The 16,625-nt window shown below is 38.6% G+C and overlaps 1 protein-coding gene across 1 annotated transcript; it reads left to right on the top strand.

The window, feature by feature from the left end:
- The first annotated feature begins 1,669 nt into the window (after positions 1–1,669).
- On the top strand, positions 1,670–16,308 carry qdpra (quinoid dihydropteridine reductase a). The gene is made up of 7 exons (XM_047354630.1): positions 1,670–1,871; positions 1,963–2,055; positions 4,327–4,423; positions 4,958–5,098; positions 7,516–7,624; positions 10,506–10,589; positions 15,305–16,308. Exons 1-7 carry the CDS (start codon positions 1,788–1,790, stop codon positions 15,405–15,407), a joined length of 711 nt encoding a protein of 236 aa, XP_047210586.1. The 5' UTR covers positions 1,670–1,787; the 3' UTR covers positions 15,408–16,308.
- Positions 16,309–16,625: the final 317 nt, after the last annotated feature.

Here is a 16,625-nt window from a genome sequence, read left to right as displayed (position 1 = left end):
GGCCGATTCCAGACCTCGGGGGACCTGCGGAAGCAGTGGACTGAGTCTGGAGTAGAAACATCCAGAGCCACCGTGCACAGACGTGTGCAGGAAATGGGCTACAGGTGCCGCATTCCCCAGACCTGGGCTACAGAGAAGCAGCACTGGACTGTTGCTCAGTGGTCCAAAGTACTTTTTTTGAATGAAAGCAAATTCTGCATGTCATTCGGAAATCAAGGTGCCAGAGTCTGGAGGAAGACTGGGGAGAAGGAAAAGCCAAAATGCCGGAAGTCCAGTGCCAAGTACCCACAGTCAGTGATGGTCTGGGGTGCCGTGTCAGCTGCTGGTGTTGGTCCACTGTGTTTTATCAAGGGCAGGGTCAATGCAGCTAGCTATCAGGAGATTTTGGAGCACTTCATGCTTCCATCTGCTGAAAAGCTTTATGGAGATGAAGATTTCATTTTTCAGCACGACCTGGCACCTGCTCACAGTGCCAAAACCACTGGTAAATGGTTTACTGACCATGGTATCACTGTGCTCAATTGGCCTGCCAACTCTCCTGACCTGAACCCCATAGAGAATCTGTGGGATATTGTGAAGAGAACGTTGAGAGACTCAAGACCCAACACTCTGGATGAGCTAAAGGCCGCTATCGAAGCATCCTGGGCCTCCATAAGACCTCAGCAGTGCCACAGGCTGATTGCCTCCATGCCACGCCGCATTGACGCAGTCATTTCTGCAAAAGGATTCCCGACAAAGTATTGAGTGCATAACTGTACATGATTATTTGAAGGTTGACGTTTTTTGTATTAAAAACACTTTTCTTTTATTGGTCGGATGAAATATGCTAATTTTGTGAGATAGGAATTTTGGGTTTTTATGAGCTGTATGCCAAAATCATCCGTATTAAGACAATAAAAGACCTGAAATATTTCAGTTAGTGTGCAATGAATCTAAAATATATGAATGTTAAATTTTCATCATGACATTATGAAAAATACTGAACTTTATCACAATATGCTAATATTTTGAGAAGGACCTGTACATCAGAATAACAACACAGACAGCAGGGTGTCTGGCTCACTGCCGGACTAAAGCTGGGAGCTGGTTCCAGGGGAGGGGTGTCCAATAACTAAAATGTCTGCTTCACATTACACTTTTAGAAACTCCAGGAACCATCAGTAAATCTGCAGTCTGAAAGCAAAGAGCTCTGTTGGAAACTGAACAATCAGATACCTGTATTACAAGACAGAGCTTGATTATTCTGGGTTTCACATGTAAGATGACCCATTTAAAACTATATGTTTGATTTATAAGAGAATTAATGAAGATAAGGTATAATTGGATAAATATCTGTAATTTTTTCTCATCAGCGCTATAAAAAAGTTAAATGACATAAATTAAAGTGAAATTCCCTTGCTATTTACATTTCTGGATTTAACAAATTACATCGAATGAACGTCTTAAATTGTTCTTTAAAAATAATTTATGAGAGTGGGTGTTACCTTTACCACATATTAATATTTGCCAATGTTCAATGACGGTTAACTGTATTTTTTTTTTTATAGCAATACGTTGTACAATAACAGAAGATTAAAGCAACAAGCGCCATCCTAAACACGGAGCACTGAACAAAACATTGTTTGTGTTTCCGGAAGTCTTTGAACGCAGCTCATTGACTCGTTGCTCCGACTGACACCACCTCCTCCTCCTCCTCCTCCTCCTGCTGCTGCTGCTGCTCGCTGTGTGTATTTCAGCTGCAGCTCCGCCACCCAGCATCTCACCGCCCAACTACACAGGGAGAAGAAATGGCCGCTAATCGGGTCATCGTGTACGGAGGAAAAGGCGCTCTGGGCTCGAAGTGTGTTCAGCATTTTAAATCTAACGGCTGGGTAAGTGAGGGTCAGCTAACCCTAGCTACATGCTAACAGTGTGCGCTGCTAAGTCCATAGCTAACAGTGTTGGACTGTGTTTGTGGAGCAGTGGGTGGCCAGCGTCGACATCGCTGCTAATGAGGAGGCGAATGAAAACGTGATTGTGAAGTTGACCGAATCTTTCACCGAGCAGGCAGGACAGGTGAGCTTCAGGTGTCATTTAGCCGCTGTGTCTCTAGATGTATTTTAACAGTAGTCTGTGAAAAAGTTATCATACTAGAATAAAGTGTAATAATAATGTTATATCCATGAACCCACATGTGCAGTTTATGCATGTTGTATAAAATTGGTTGCATTGTTTTAAAAATCTGTCGTGTCCTGTTGCGTTCAGGTCACATTACAAAATGAAGATTTTTTTTTATTTCAGTGAGTTTGGTGTTTTGTAAATGTGCAGCGTATGTAATAAAACCTTTAAGTACGTAAGATGGTTTTATAATGTTAAAATTTTATTTTTAAGTGATTATTAATGTATTCCGTATATATTATTTGGTTATAAGAAATATTCACTTTTTGGTTTTGTCATCTAAGTTGATATGTTAGTCTGAAAAAGTGAAAAAGGACCTTTAAAATAATAATACCAAGCTCTTGTTATAGGTTAAAAAATAAATTCAGAAATTCCAGGGTAAGAGGCTTACTAAAAAATACACTGCTGTTAAATATTAAACAAATCTTTAATAAATACTCTGTATGTTTTTGTGAGAATAAATGTCAGTTAACAGTCTCTTTTTTTCTACTCCATCATGTTCGATACTGTCGAAAAATTATATTTTTACCATAAAAGCAGCTATTACAGTTTACCACATTAATCATTATAGTTGAATTCAAATCAGTTTATTGATGTAGCATCTGTTCACAACAAATATTATTTCAAGGCACTTTCCAGGAGAACTGGTTCAGATATTTATGTGGAAATATATAATCAGATCAACCATATCGGCAGATTTACATCCAGTTACATACCTTCCCGTTCATACATAGGTATAATAGAATAAAGTTAGTTCAGTTTATAATGCCAGTTTTCTATCTTCAGATAGCACAACCGGGTAGCATTGAGTTGTTTACTTTGCAGCAATCCCTCAGGGGGGGACAACTCCATTTTAACGAAGAATGAAGAAAGCTACAGCGGGACTTGAATCAGCACGAATGACTATCTGATGCAACTTTGAGAAACCAACACACAGGTGCTGGTCCAGGGGCTCTTTCTGTGTTGAGGAAAATGTACACACAGTTAATGGCAGTGGTAGGTATACATTAAGACTATTTAGATGATTTAAATAATTATTTTCTCTTCAGGGAAGCAAAATGAATTAGGAGTGGCATTCACAAAGCCTTAATCTCAGCTCAGTAAAAATGAGTGTGCAAGCAAGGCAGCTTACAAAGCTGACTCGTTTACACCGGTTCACCAGGACGAATGGGCCAAAATTCCCGAAAACTATTCTGAGAAGAAATGGTTCGACCCAAGTCATACAGTTTAAAAGGCAGTTCAACTAAATACTAAGAAAATGTATTTAAAAAAAAAAAAAAAACTTAAAAAAACCCCATCTTGGTCATTCTGGTATTTAGCAAATAATTTAGATAATTCTAACTAACCTAATAAAGGATAGTTTAATCTGATTTATTCACAGACAGTGAGGGGAAAAAGGTTCTGTGTAGTTTTGTACAGTGTATGGAAACACCTGGTTTCTAGTGTTGGTGTAGCTGCTGTTTTCTTTTAAATAATCCAGTGATTCAAGCAAACACAACTGTGGAAGCAAATTGTCCAGCAGCCTCAGGGCAAGAATGGCTAAATAGTTGTGATCCTGGGAACCATTCTATCATGATATTTTGTGTTAATTGCTGTAATACCAGTAGGTGACAAAAAACAAATTGCAATTTATTTTAAGTCTTTTTTTTTTTAGGTAACTGTGTCTGTCTGCATTTCACCGCAACCATAGCCCCACAAACACAATTATTTCTCCTAAAAAAAACATGCCCATTTCAAAATAGGCCTTATCAGGACACCAGTTACATAACTAAACTGCACACAGTAACAAGATTTAATCATATATTTGAAGTTATTGATATCTATTGGTGTTCTCATGGGACAAAAAGTCAGAAGAAATTTAAAAATAACAGTTGTGTGTGTCACTATAAATCCAAATTCCTGTCATGAAATCCCCCCCCAAACAAAAAAATACTCTGCATTTGTTTTGATTTTAGTAATCTGGCCACAGCATTCTGAAATGCTGAAACCCTTCAGTGAAGCCTTAACATACTGGTTACTGCTAGTCCTGTTACTGAATATTTGCTTGGATTGTTGTGCTCAACTGATAAGTTTCCATCTGGAGACCAGACAGAATCATTGCTGACATTTAAATGCCTTTCAGCTGGTGTGCGATCCCCACGGATTCATGAAAAGCGTTTTTATATGCAGGTGACAGCAGATGTGGCTCAGGTGCTGGGGGAAAACAAAGTGGATGCCATCCTGTGTGTGGCAGGCGGATGGGCTGGAGGGAACTGCAGTTCCAAAGGTCAGAGTTCAAACCTTTTTTATTTGTTTTAACATTAATCATCAGCCAACCCTTCTTCAGTTTTAAGGGCTTCATTTAAAGTCTTAGTTAAAAGACTTTTGTAATATTAAAAACTAATATTAGCTAAAAGCTTGACTGAACGTCTCAGTGATTCTGTTCTTTCAAGCTTTATTCAGCCACTTTAATTATCCACCTTTATTAGCAGCACTAGATTTCAGCTGCTGTGCAGGAAGCAAGCCATACTGTCAATTAACATTTTTAAAAGGACAATTTTTAGGTAAAAACTTCAGACAACTGTCTTAACTTGTTCTCTAAGGTATTCTCAAAGTTTGAACTTTATGCTTTCCGTGTTCATGGAACGTTTATTAACTCTAATTCAGGAGCTTTTTTCATTCATGAATTTAAATCTGTCAACAAAGACGATCTGCTTTCAGAATGTACAATCAGTCAATGAATAAATCAAGCTTTATTAATAGACTTAAGACCATGGTTACACATATGAGCATTAATATTGCCTTTTTAATTATCTTTCAGATTTTTTCAAGAACTCTGATTTGATGTGGAAACAAAGCGTGTGGACGTCCACCATCTCCAGCCACCTCGCCACTCGCCATCTGAAATCTGGAGGACTCCTTACCTTGGCGGGAGCAAAAGCTGCTCAGTCAGGCACTGGAGGTGGGAGACAGTTTTATTGTATGTACTGCTTTCATCATAAAGACCCAATGACCTGGTTTTGTTTGTCGACCACGTCAGAGATACTGCTTTGTCCTGAAAACTGATGCACTGACCAGAGATATGGGAAAGGTTGTTTAGTGCAGCATAACAGATGTGAAGGTTGTCAAGTTATTAATGGTGTATTCACACCTGCCACATTTGGTCCGCTTTAAACGGAGTTCTATTCTCCTCTTGGTCCTGACCGTTTGTGCAGGTGTGAATACACATTGGGTTTAAGGAAGAGAATGACTCAGCAGTTGAGGATCATATGGATGGAGCATGTTAACCACACTGAAAGAGACCAAAGCTTTTATTATGTCTTTACATTGAATGTTTTAGGAACAGCTGCTTTTATGTAAAACAAAAATCAAATAAATCATCGTTAATTAATTACAAGGCATTGTCAGACATTTGTTAATACATACAGAAAACAACTGTAAGAGTTGTAATCGTACATTTTCTCCATCTTCGTTTTGATCAAACATACTGAGATAATGGCCGTCTGCTGATCCCGAGGACAGGCAGATCAAGGAGGACTAATTGTATTGAATTAGTCCTCCTTGTGAAAACACACTTTCCCAACTCAAAAGCTACTTTCCTGCAACCTTTTGATGCTTCTGCTCCAACACACCTAAATCAAATGAATGGCACATAATCGGGCCTTTGCAAAAGTTGGTTGAATACTAAGGAGGTAATTGAGCCATTTGCTTAAGGTCTGTTGGAGCAGGGATACATAAAGTTTTTCGGAGAGTAGCTCTGGAGGACCAGAATTAGAGACCCGTGACCTAAATTGTCAAAATAAACAAAATGTAGCATTTGGTGCTAACCAGCCTTATCGCGAATAAATAAAAAAAAACAGTAGATCGAAATGCCTTCTTTTTTGGCTCAATTTAGGGTTTAAAATAAAGGGAAATCCAAAGGGAGTGTGAGGGAGGAAGATATCTTTTTGCTCAGTTATGAAGGTTTTTAATTGTGATTTATCATTTAGTTTTACTGATCCCTTCCCACTCTGTTTTACACATAAAATAAGTTAATGTGGATATGGAGAGTCTTGTCTATTTAATGAATAAATAATTCAGAAAATGACACATTTGGTAGCCCTCATTTAGTTTGGACACCCTCTTCCTCACTGAACTTCAACTATTGTCCTGGATCTGATGTAGTCAAGCTGCTGCTCATAAACAAGGTTTCAATGAGGCTGTTTCAGAGGCTAACTGAATTTAACTGTGGATGGAAGCTGAGGGGCTCTCCTTGGCATTTAACGTTGTCAAACACAGGTCACACGTCTGGACCTGGAGGCTAAAGTCGTGCTTCCTGAGCAGATAAATGCATGAAAGCAGCAACACTTTTGAACTGCTAACCCACCCCACCACCCACCACCTTTAGATTTAATGTACATGTTTCTCTTTTAGGGAAAACAAAAGCTCTAAAGGAAAGTTATGCAGCTGCCCCTTGTTCCTATTGGTCAGTGGTTTGTAAGCCAGTCAGGATGGTTGAGAGGGGTAGCAGATGCTTGGCATTCCTGTTTAGAGGCACTGACAATTTCCAGATGCTAGTGATTCCAAAAAAATTGGTTTCATTTAGAGGTTTTAGTGTTAACCTTACATGTAACATTTTGTATCTTCTTTCCTTTTATTTCTCATCTCTTCTTCCTTCACTCTATGAAGGAACCTTTAGCATTTTGGGAAATACCATTAGTGTCCGTTGTGAGCATCTGTCCAATTGTTTAAATATTAGATGAGGATGTAAAATGCAAGTTCATAACACTTAGAATATATTAGCCAACAACTACTGCACTCCAAGCAATCCATATTGACATGAATTTTACACACTGATATTGCGATGACGATATATTCGCAAAGCTTAGCCCATGTAAGAGCTTCTGACATTGTCTTGGTTCAGGAATGGCTTAACACTGCACATTTTGTTTTCACTATAGTTCTTCCTTCCACTTCACTTTCTATTGTGTTTTGATACAGCACTCTAAAGCGTGTGGCTTACCCTCATGGGGAGGGTATCTTACTACACTGGCCTGCTTTCAAGTCATTTTCTTCCCCATGATCTTGTAGGCCATAACCTGCACATGGCAGAACATTTTGTGTTTAAAGATACATTTTAGTGTTTTTATGTAATAATCTAATATTTTGAGGTACTGAATTTTAGCTATAATCCATAATCATCAAAATGAAAATAATAAATGGTTGAAATATATGTCACTGTGTGACATAAATCACCTTTTTAGTAACATTGTAGTTTATTGTGATGCACCAATAAGTTTTATTTATACAGGAAAATTAATGTTCTGAGATCTAATAAGCTGCCGGTGCTCTGCTCTGCCTTTGCTGCGCACTAAATGTTGTTCGATCTATAATCTCCAGGTATGGTGGGCTATGGCATGGCCAAAGCTGCCATCCACCAACTGTGTCAGAGTTTGGCAGCAAAAAACAGTGGCATGCCGGCGGGAGCGGCAGCTATTACTATACTACCGTAAGTACTGCAATTAGTTTATAAATTTAACTTCAAATGTGCAGATTTTTAATGCAGCTCATTTAAACTTGGACTGTTAGACTTGGAATGCTCCAGTGGCTCCATGCAAAATAGCAAATGGTAAATGCTAAAAGGAATAATTTACCCTAAAATGAACCTCTGTGGATACTGAATGTTAAATTATTAAAGTCTTACAGTGGGACCACTCTCCTCCGTAGTGGATCAGTTTTAAATCAAATCTGGTAACATGGTTCTGCAGAATAATATGCAGCCATCCTTTACCACAAATCAATATACAGGTCCTTCTCAAAATATTAGCATATTGTGATAAAGTTAATTATTTTCCATAATGTAATGATGAAAATTTAACATTCATATATTTTAGATTCATTGCACACTAACTGAAATATTTCAGGTTTTTTATTGTCTTAATACGGATGATTTTGGCATACAGCTCATGAAAACCCAAAATTCCTATCTCACAAAATTAGCATATCATTAAAAGCGTCTCTAAACGAGCTATGAACCAAATCATCTGAATCAACGAGTTAACTCTAAACACCTGCAAAAGATTCCTGAGGCCTTTAAAACTCCCAGCCTGGTTCATCACTCAAAACCCCAATCATGGGTAAGACTGCCGACCTGACTGCTGTCCAGAAGGCCACTATTGACACCCTCAAGCAAGAGGGTAAGACACAGAAAGAAATTTCTGAACGAATAGGCTGTTCCCAGAGTGCTGTATCAAGGCACCTCAGTGGGAAGTCTGTGGGAAGGAAAAAGTGTGGCAGAAAACGCTGCACAACGAGAAGAGGTGACCGGACCCTGAGGACGATTGTGGAGAAGGGCCGATTCCAGACCTTGGGGGACCTGTGGAAGCAGTGGACTGAGTCTGGAGTAGAAACATCCAGAGCCACCGTGCACAGGCGTGTGCAGGAAATGGGCTACAGGTGCCGCATTCCCCAGACCTGGGCTACAGAGAAGCAGCACTGGACTGTTGCTCAGTGGTCCAAAGTACTTTTTTCGGATGAAAGCAAATTCTGCATGTCATTCGGAAATTAAGGTGCCAGAGTCTGGAGGAAGACTGGGGAGAAGGAAATGCCAAAATGCCAGAAGTCCAGTGTCAAGTACCCACAGTCAGTGATGGTCTGGGGTGCCGTGTCAGCTGCTGGTGTTGGTCCACTGTGTTTTATCAAGGGCAGGGTCAATGCAGCTAGCTATCAGGAGATTTTGGAGCACTTCATGCTTCCATCTGCTGAAAAGCTTTATGGAGATGAAGATTTCATTTTTCAGCACGACCTGGCACCTGCTCACAGTGCCAAAACCACTGGTAAATGGTTTACTGACCTTGGTATCACTGTGCTCAATTGGCCTGCCAACTCTTCTGACCTGAACCCCATAAAGAATCTGTGGAATATTGTGAAGAGAACGTTGAGAGACTCAAGACCCAACACTCTGGATGAGCTAAAGGCCGCTATCGAAGCATCCTGGGCCTCCATAAGACCTCAGCAGTGCCACAGGCTGATTGCCTCCATGCCACGCCGCATTGAAGCAGTCATTTCTGCCAAAGGATTCCCGACCAAGTATTGAGTGCATAACTGTACATGATTATTTGAAGGTTGACGTTTTTTGTATTAAAAACACTTTTCTGTTTTTGGTCGGATGAAATATGCTAATTTTGTGAGATAGGAATTTTGGGTTTTCATGAGCTGTATGCCACAATCATCCGTATTAAGACAATAAAAGACCTGAAATATTTCAGTTAGTGTGCAATGAATCTAAAATATATGAATGTTAAATTTTCATCATGACATTATGGAAAATAATTACCTTTATCACAATATGTTAATATTTTGAGAAGGACCTGTATGTGAGATGTTCTTTTTTTTAATATTCAAAAAGTTTTTTATTAGATTCTTTCTCAGCCACATTTTGCTGATCATTTTAAAACACTTAATTACATCAGCTCCATCATCTTAGACCAATGCTTATTTAAATAGACACAGCTGTTGTGGACAGAAGATCGGTGTAGATGTGCTGGAAAATAAGCTGTGCCACTTAACTCTTTATGTCGGACGTATAAGTGCTTTGTGAAGATGAGCTGCAGCAAGAAAAGATCATTTAATGATGCCAATGTTACCTCACATTTCTGATTACATAAATGATCTGCCGTTGGTGAATGATGAACACAGATTATCCCTGTACTATTTAAACTAGTTTTGCACAGTCATGGTAAGAACAGTCTGTTCAGGGGAGTATCTGGTTCCTGCTCTCTCTTTGGTTGAATTTTATTCTCCCACCCTGAGGCTACACAGACTGCCTCTCCAGCATTTGGTCACATCTGTTTAGCATTAGCTATGACTTGCATTTGTTCTACAGCCCTGTTTTATTTGATGCAACATCACTGTGCCCCCATTGGTTGAGTTTTATATTTTACAATCTTGCAAAAGCTTCACAAGATCTGAACAGGTGGTAAAACCTGATCTGAAATGTCTTTTGACCCACATCAGTTTCAGATTCTGACTATCTCTTTCAGTGGAACAAAAGAGCCAGCTGTCAAAATTATCTAAATTAAAAATTCTTTTTTTTTTTTTTTTTCATTCATTACATTCACTTCCTGTTTTAAGCCTTTGCAGATTAACTGAATGATTCTAGAAAAACATGCATGGGAAAATTGAACTACCTTTACTCAAACCTCACTTCACATGTCCTGTAGATGTATGCAGCTATCACACACACGCTGCTGACTTGGAGACAGACTTGAGATCCTGGCACTCCAGTACAGTGTATGATATTTATGGGTGGAGATGCTGCCAGCGCTGTTTCCTCTCTGCTGATCTGATGCAGCTCCTCACTCTGAATGTTATCTGGCTTCATTTGGCAGCGTTACCTTGGATACACAGATGAACAGGAAGTTCATGCCTGACGCAGACTACAGCTCGTGGACGCCGCTGGAATTCGTTGCAGAGTAAGTACCGAAGGCTGGATTCCCAACCCCCTCTTTGTAAATGTTTCTAAGGCTATGGAGAGTCTTGTCTGTAATACTTTACAGTTGAAATGTGCATGTTTGTCTTCAGTAACAGTTCAGATTCAAATTGTTGTGTCCGGTATCAAATAAAGAATAATTTTTTTATACAATGATGAAGCATCAGCAAGAAACAAGTTACAACACTATGTTCTCTTTTCTGCTGCCCCATTACCTTGATTTCTGATGATCTCTATTGGATTTTTGTTTGAGTTTAGAATATAAATTAGTTTTTAATGAGCATTATGACTTTTACTTTTTATTAAAACTAAAATATAACCTGCATGATCAAACTAAGATGAAGACAGCATACGTACTTCACTTGACCTACAGATAAATGTTTTTTTTTTTGGAGGGGATCAGAGAACAATATATCCGTCTTTAAACCTGTGATATTATTCAGGTGCAGCTTCGCTTCTTTGCGTGGCTTTGATCTCAGCTGCCCTCATTGCTGACGGCTCAGACAAGTCCTTATGTGTCTGATTCACATTCTGTTGCATCAGGGCAGCGGTGGGCAGATAAATTCAATTTCATCCTGCATGTTAAGCGTCAGACCTGGAGGTTCTTTTAGACTTTAAGATATTTTCATGATTTTGCACTTGGCTTTGATGCTTTAGATCTCGAACATCTTCGACTGTCTGGGAACAGTAGCTACACAAGCACAGCTCAAAGTGACCACATACAAGCAGAGAATTACAATATCACATAAATATCTGACTGGAATCAAGTATTATGCAGTGCTTTGAAAAAGTATTTGTCCCCTTAAAAACTACTACTGCTTTTTTTCCACACGTCGAGCAATAAATATCAAAGATGCCCTGAGTAGATATAAAAACAAATTTCAAATGATGATTTCATTTCTGTATGTATATATTTTTGAACCATTTAGAGATGGACTTGCTTGTGTGCTTTGGGTCATTTTCTGGCTGCATTCCTCAAGTGAGCTTATGGTGATGTAATGTCTGCACACTCTCATAATTTGGTGGCATATAGGAAAAATTAGTAGTTCCATTAATAACGGCAAGTCCTAAATCAGCAAAACAGCCACAGACTATCACACTACCACCATCATGTTTGACTACAGGTATGATTTTCTTTTTCTGAAGTGGCTTTAGTTTTACACCAGATGTGACACCTCTCAGAAAGTTAAACTTTTGTCCTGCCATTCCTGGGAAGGTTCACCTTTGGTCCATGTTTTCTCTATTTTTAGACAGTGGCTCTGACTGTTACGGAAACCCTGAAAGACAAGTGGGGAAAAAAAAAAACAATTTATGGACTCATGTTTTAAGTCTGACCAATTTCTCTTTTTTAATGAAAAAGGTTAACTGTGAGTGTTAAATAAAATAATATATATATATATAATAAAAATATTTCTGGGTTCTTTTTTTTTTGGGTTCTGTTTTTGGGTTTTTTTCTGCCCTGAAAAGCAAGTGAAAATATATTTTGAGAGCCTTGTTTTTCTGTTTGTTCTTGTAATACTTTGCTCTACCACTAGAGGCACTGTATCAGCTCTATTGTACAAATCAGATTTTTGACTTTGATTTAAATATTGTTCTCAGTAACCACTGCGCACTTAGACTGTCTGGAGAGTAGCCAGCTAAAGCTCACAGGCTAACAAATATGCTACATCGTGATTGTAGAGACGGGCTGTTTCCAAGTGTTGCAGAACAATGGCATACAGGAACATTCGAGGTTTGCCTGATTTATTATACCCCTTTCTAATTTACTAAACTTGGAAATCTTTTAATCTAGATATTTTTTTTTTACTTGCAGCTAACTTTAAAAGTCATGAGGAAAAGATAATTTGGTTAGACTTAGAATTTAGTTAACTCAGGGCTTCTGTACACTGTGGTTCACTGGAGCCACAAAGACTTATTAGAAATGGCTTTGTTGACATTTTCACAGTGATGGATGTCAATGACTTTGCCAGTTATCTGTTTTTTCATTTATTTAGGTCAGACATGATGTGTTGCTTTTTCAGATCTTTTAGCCTACTTCATGTTGTCAGACAGCTTTTATTTAGGGGATTCCTAGAGCCTATAGGTATGTCCTAGTGAAACTAGTTAAATTTATATTTATCCTTCTAAAACATGTTGGTTATATTTAATTCAGGATTTCACATAGACTGATATTACTTTTAACATCAGCCCAGGTTGGTTTGTTGGTTTTTTTCCCTTTTAATAAATGGGATCACCATTTTGTACTTACTCATGTTATCTTTGTGTGATTAAAACAATGTTTCGTTTGAAATATTTAAGTGTGACAAAAGAAATCAAAAACAGAAGAAATTTAAAAGGGAGGCAAATACTTTCTGGCAGCACTTGAAGTCTCTTGTAAGAAATTATGGACAAACATCCTTCACTGGGCTACGCGGTGGCACAGTTGGTAGCACTGTTGCCTTGCAGGAAAAAGGTCCTGGGTTCGACTCCTGGCCAGGGGTCTTTCTGTTTGCATGTTCTCCCTGTGCATGCGAGGGTTCTCTCCTGGTATTCCAGCTTCCTCCCACAGTCCAAAGCCATGCCTGTCAGGTTAGGTTAATTGGTCTCTCTAAATTGCCCTTAGGTGTGTGAATGAGTGTGTGTGTGGTTGTTTGTGTGTTGCCCTGCGATGGACTGGAGACCTGTCCAGGGTGTACCCTGCCTCTCACCCATAGACTGCTGGAGATGGGCACCAGTTCCCCGTGACCCACTATGGAAGAAACGGTAGAAAATGACTGACTGACATCCTTCACCATGATGCTGCAATGCTGTCTGTGTAACAGATTGTACTTCCTCTATTATTAGTGTCTTTTATAATAGAGACTATGTGGAATAATAAATCCCAAGAAATAAATTAAAACAAATCTGTCTGTAATGTTATCTGATGCAGAACAGCGAGACATAATTTTATGAGGATGCATTAAAAATCGAAATCTAATTCTTTCAACATCTGAGAGTAATGTTATGAACTCCATCATCCCTCTGATTGAATCCTAAACTTGAATGTTGGGACTGGAGGGAATAAAACCTTGATGTAAAACTGTTCACAGTAACAGAAAAATAAACCTTTTGAGTACCTGATCCACTCCTGTATTCATTGAGATTATGATTATAGATAAATTGGACACAATTCTAAATAAATGTCATGTGTGGTTTGGGAGGCGCGTGAGGGGTGGAGTGATCTGTTTACAGCAGAAGGAGATTAGATGGGGTTGGATTCACTTTGGTCATCTCTGAGGAAACAGATGATGGTCTCTGCAGGACCAAAATGGAACCAGTCTACTTGACCGGAAATTACAAGAAGGTGTTACTTTATTATTGCTTCTGGTCATATTTAATAACACCTGGAGGCGATTTATTTAAGACCATTTCCATCCAGTGCAGTCTTAAAAACATGTTCTGGCCAAAGCAAAATAATTCAGTGTAAATATTTTTAGAGATGTGCCAATCAGAGAGATTATTTTGTTTTATTATGGAAAGTTCTGATCTCCCAACACTGATTTTTAGCAAATTTCTATTTCTCTGAGAAATAAAAATGACAAAATACTTGTAATACTTAATGTAACTTTCAGAGCAAATTGGAAATTGAAATGCATTGGTAATAAAATGCTTTTAATCAAGTAAAACAGTACAGGTTTCAGAGCCGTCGCTCTTTCTCAATCTACAAATATGCTAAAATGTTTAAGGGGACAGAAGGGGTATTTATAAAGAGAGAAAATTACAGATTAAAGCTTTTTTGTTCTACTGCAAACGTAATGTGAGCCGTTTTCATTTCAAGGCAAACAGCTATGTCCAATATATTTGAGAATCAAGCTCTGATTTGCTGTTGTATAATAAATTGTTAAATCATTTGTATATTATAACTATAAAGAACTTGTTTGTCATGATCGATCATTGATTATTACGCCCAAAGTAGACGTCAGTCTGTAAGAGTTGTGCGTGTTTCACAGCTTTGCATTGAAACAGAATTTTATCATTACTTCAAACCCAATACAACATGATTTCAGAAAGAACATTTTAAATGATCTTTAGTTTCTCTTCCTGTTATCTGCTGAAATCTACCCCCCTGTTTCAGCCTGAATGAACAACCAATGTGCCTCCTTTTTCTTTCCAGGAGCTTCTCACAATTTTTGTTTTTTCTTCCTCCAACTTCATTTTTAAACCCCACGCTGATGCTGAAAACACCTGAGCTCTGCTCTGACTGACTGACAATCTCAGAGTGTTTTGGTTGGGCTGGTTTCCAACTGGCTGGTCAGCGATCAGGACTAGTCGAGCATGAAATTACCAGTATCTGGTCACCAGCAGATTTCTCTGTGCATCGTTAAATAATACATATATGTTCAAGTTCACTTTAGTAAGCAGCATGAGACTTGATGGAAATACCCGCAGTGTGCACATCATTAATAGAGTCAGCTCTAATAAAGCTAGATTTACATTTTATTTGTTATTGCCTTATTTTAGCAAGATTTGTGTTTTTGGTAGATGTTTATTGAAATTAGCTTAAGAGCTTCCAAAAGTTGTTTTTTTTCAATCTCTCCAAAATGTCAAGTGTTCCCTCATGTTTAGTGAAGGGTGTCTGATAATAACCAAACATAATCAACCATGTAACTCATAAATTAATGTTTTGGTGCCTTGACTGCTCTAGTAAACCAGTAAACAATGGTTCCATTTTTTCTGCAGAATGTTCTTTGGCTGGGCCACAGGGGAGAACCGACCCGCTTCAGGAAGCCTGATGCAGCTTCTGACATCTGGAGGAGAAACTCAGGCTGTGGCTGCTCAGTAGAGGACAGGGCAGAACTGTGGAGGTGGTTGGTGTCGTAGGGAGAGAAGTAATGAGGATTGGTGGATGCTGAAATGACGAGAAGGATCACAATGACTGCAGACAGAAGAGCAGGAGGAGGGAGATGGGCACGAAGGCATAATGAAGAGTGCTGAGGTAATGAGGAGAGAAAGTGATAAAATAGGGAAGGCACACAGGAGATGGCCTCATGGGTTTAATGTGAAGAAAAGTGGGGGCTTTCTTTGCAAATGTGGCCTCACAGCTCCATCTACTTGCAGAAGCTTGCAACTGTTCCTCTGTAACAGGCAATCCAACTGCATTAAATCTCCAGTAATGGAAATGCACTGTTGACCAATGAACCATCAAGACTTAATCAGAGTATTCAATTTCATTTAGAAGAACGGTGATGTGAAATTGTGCTAAATCAGAAACATTGCCACATACACAGTCATGTACTGGAGGCTCATTTGGAGAGGCTGGGGGATATTTGTGAGGTCTTACTGTCCTAATGTTAGCTATAAAGGATGTTGTCAAAACAGTCTTGTGGGAAACTGATGAAAATTTAAGAGCCAATCACTATAATTCCCGCTGTCTTCAAGTGTGTATGTTTGCACATTCATGCCTAGTACTTGTCTTTCCATTGTCACATGTGAGATGTGTGAACCTTTTATTTCGCACTGTTCAGTCTAAAGCAGGTCTGACACTTCAGAAACACAAAGTAAGCCGCCGTCTCCTTCCAAATGAACAATACCAGTAAAAGTGATGTGGCCTTATTTTCTTCGTAGCTTTCAAGATTGAAAGCGTCCCTTATGTCATTGGTGTAAAAGGTGCTCTGATCCTGCTATGAGGTTTCTAAGTGTTGCCTTGTGTGTTAAAATTAACAATAAAGTGGTCAAAAACTATACTTCATATTCTTCCTTGAAACTTTTTTTTCTTAGATGTTTGAACAAAAGAGTTGTGTTTTCAGAGAACTGGTCCTGGGAAAGTAAGAAAAATCTATAGTGTATGATGTGATATTTTTTTGAGAAAGTTGCATACAGACAGAAAAACAGTCCTGGTTCCAGGTAAACATTTGTCAAATGAATTCCTCTCTTACTGCAGTAGCAAACTGAGAAATTTAGAAAAATCCAAGCACATTTATTCAGGGGTGCAAAAAAAAACCAAATCACATCAAGAAATCATTGTTAATAACTGAAAATGATTAAGCAGTTTTTATTATCT

This window comes from Girardinichthys multiradiatus, chromosome 23 (assembly GCF_021462225.1).
Source record: "Girardinichthys multiradiatus isolate DD_20200921_A chromosome 23, DD_fGirMul_XY1, whole genome shotgun sequence".
NCBI lineage: Eukaryota > Metazoa > Chordata > Actinopteri > Cyprinodontiformes > Goodeidae > Girardinichthys > Girardinichthys multiradiatus.
Note: the sequence above shows the minus strand (reverse complement) of the source record. Positions and strands in the feature narration are given on the sequence as shown.

Coding starts and splice junctions, on each gene's coding strand:
- qdpra (XM_047354630.1), top strand. CDS start 1,788: ATGGCCGCTAATCGGGTCATCGTGTACGGAGGAAAAGGCGCTCTGGGC. Junction 2,056..4,326: donor TCACCGAGCAGGCAGGACAG/GTGAGCTTCAGG, acceptor TTTTATATGCAG/GTGACAGCAGATGTGGCTCA. Junction 7,625..10,505: donor GCAGCTATTACTATACTACC/GTAAGTACTGCA, acceptor TTCATTTGGCAG/CGTTACCTTGGATACACAGA.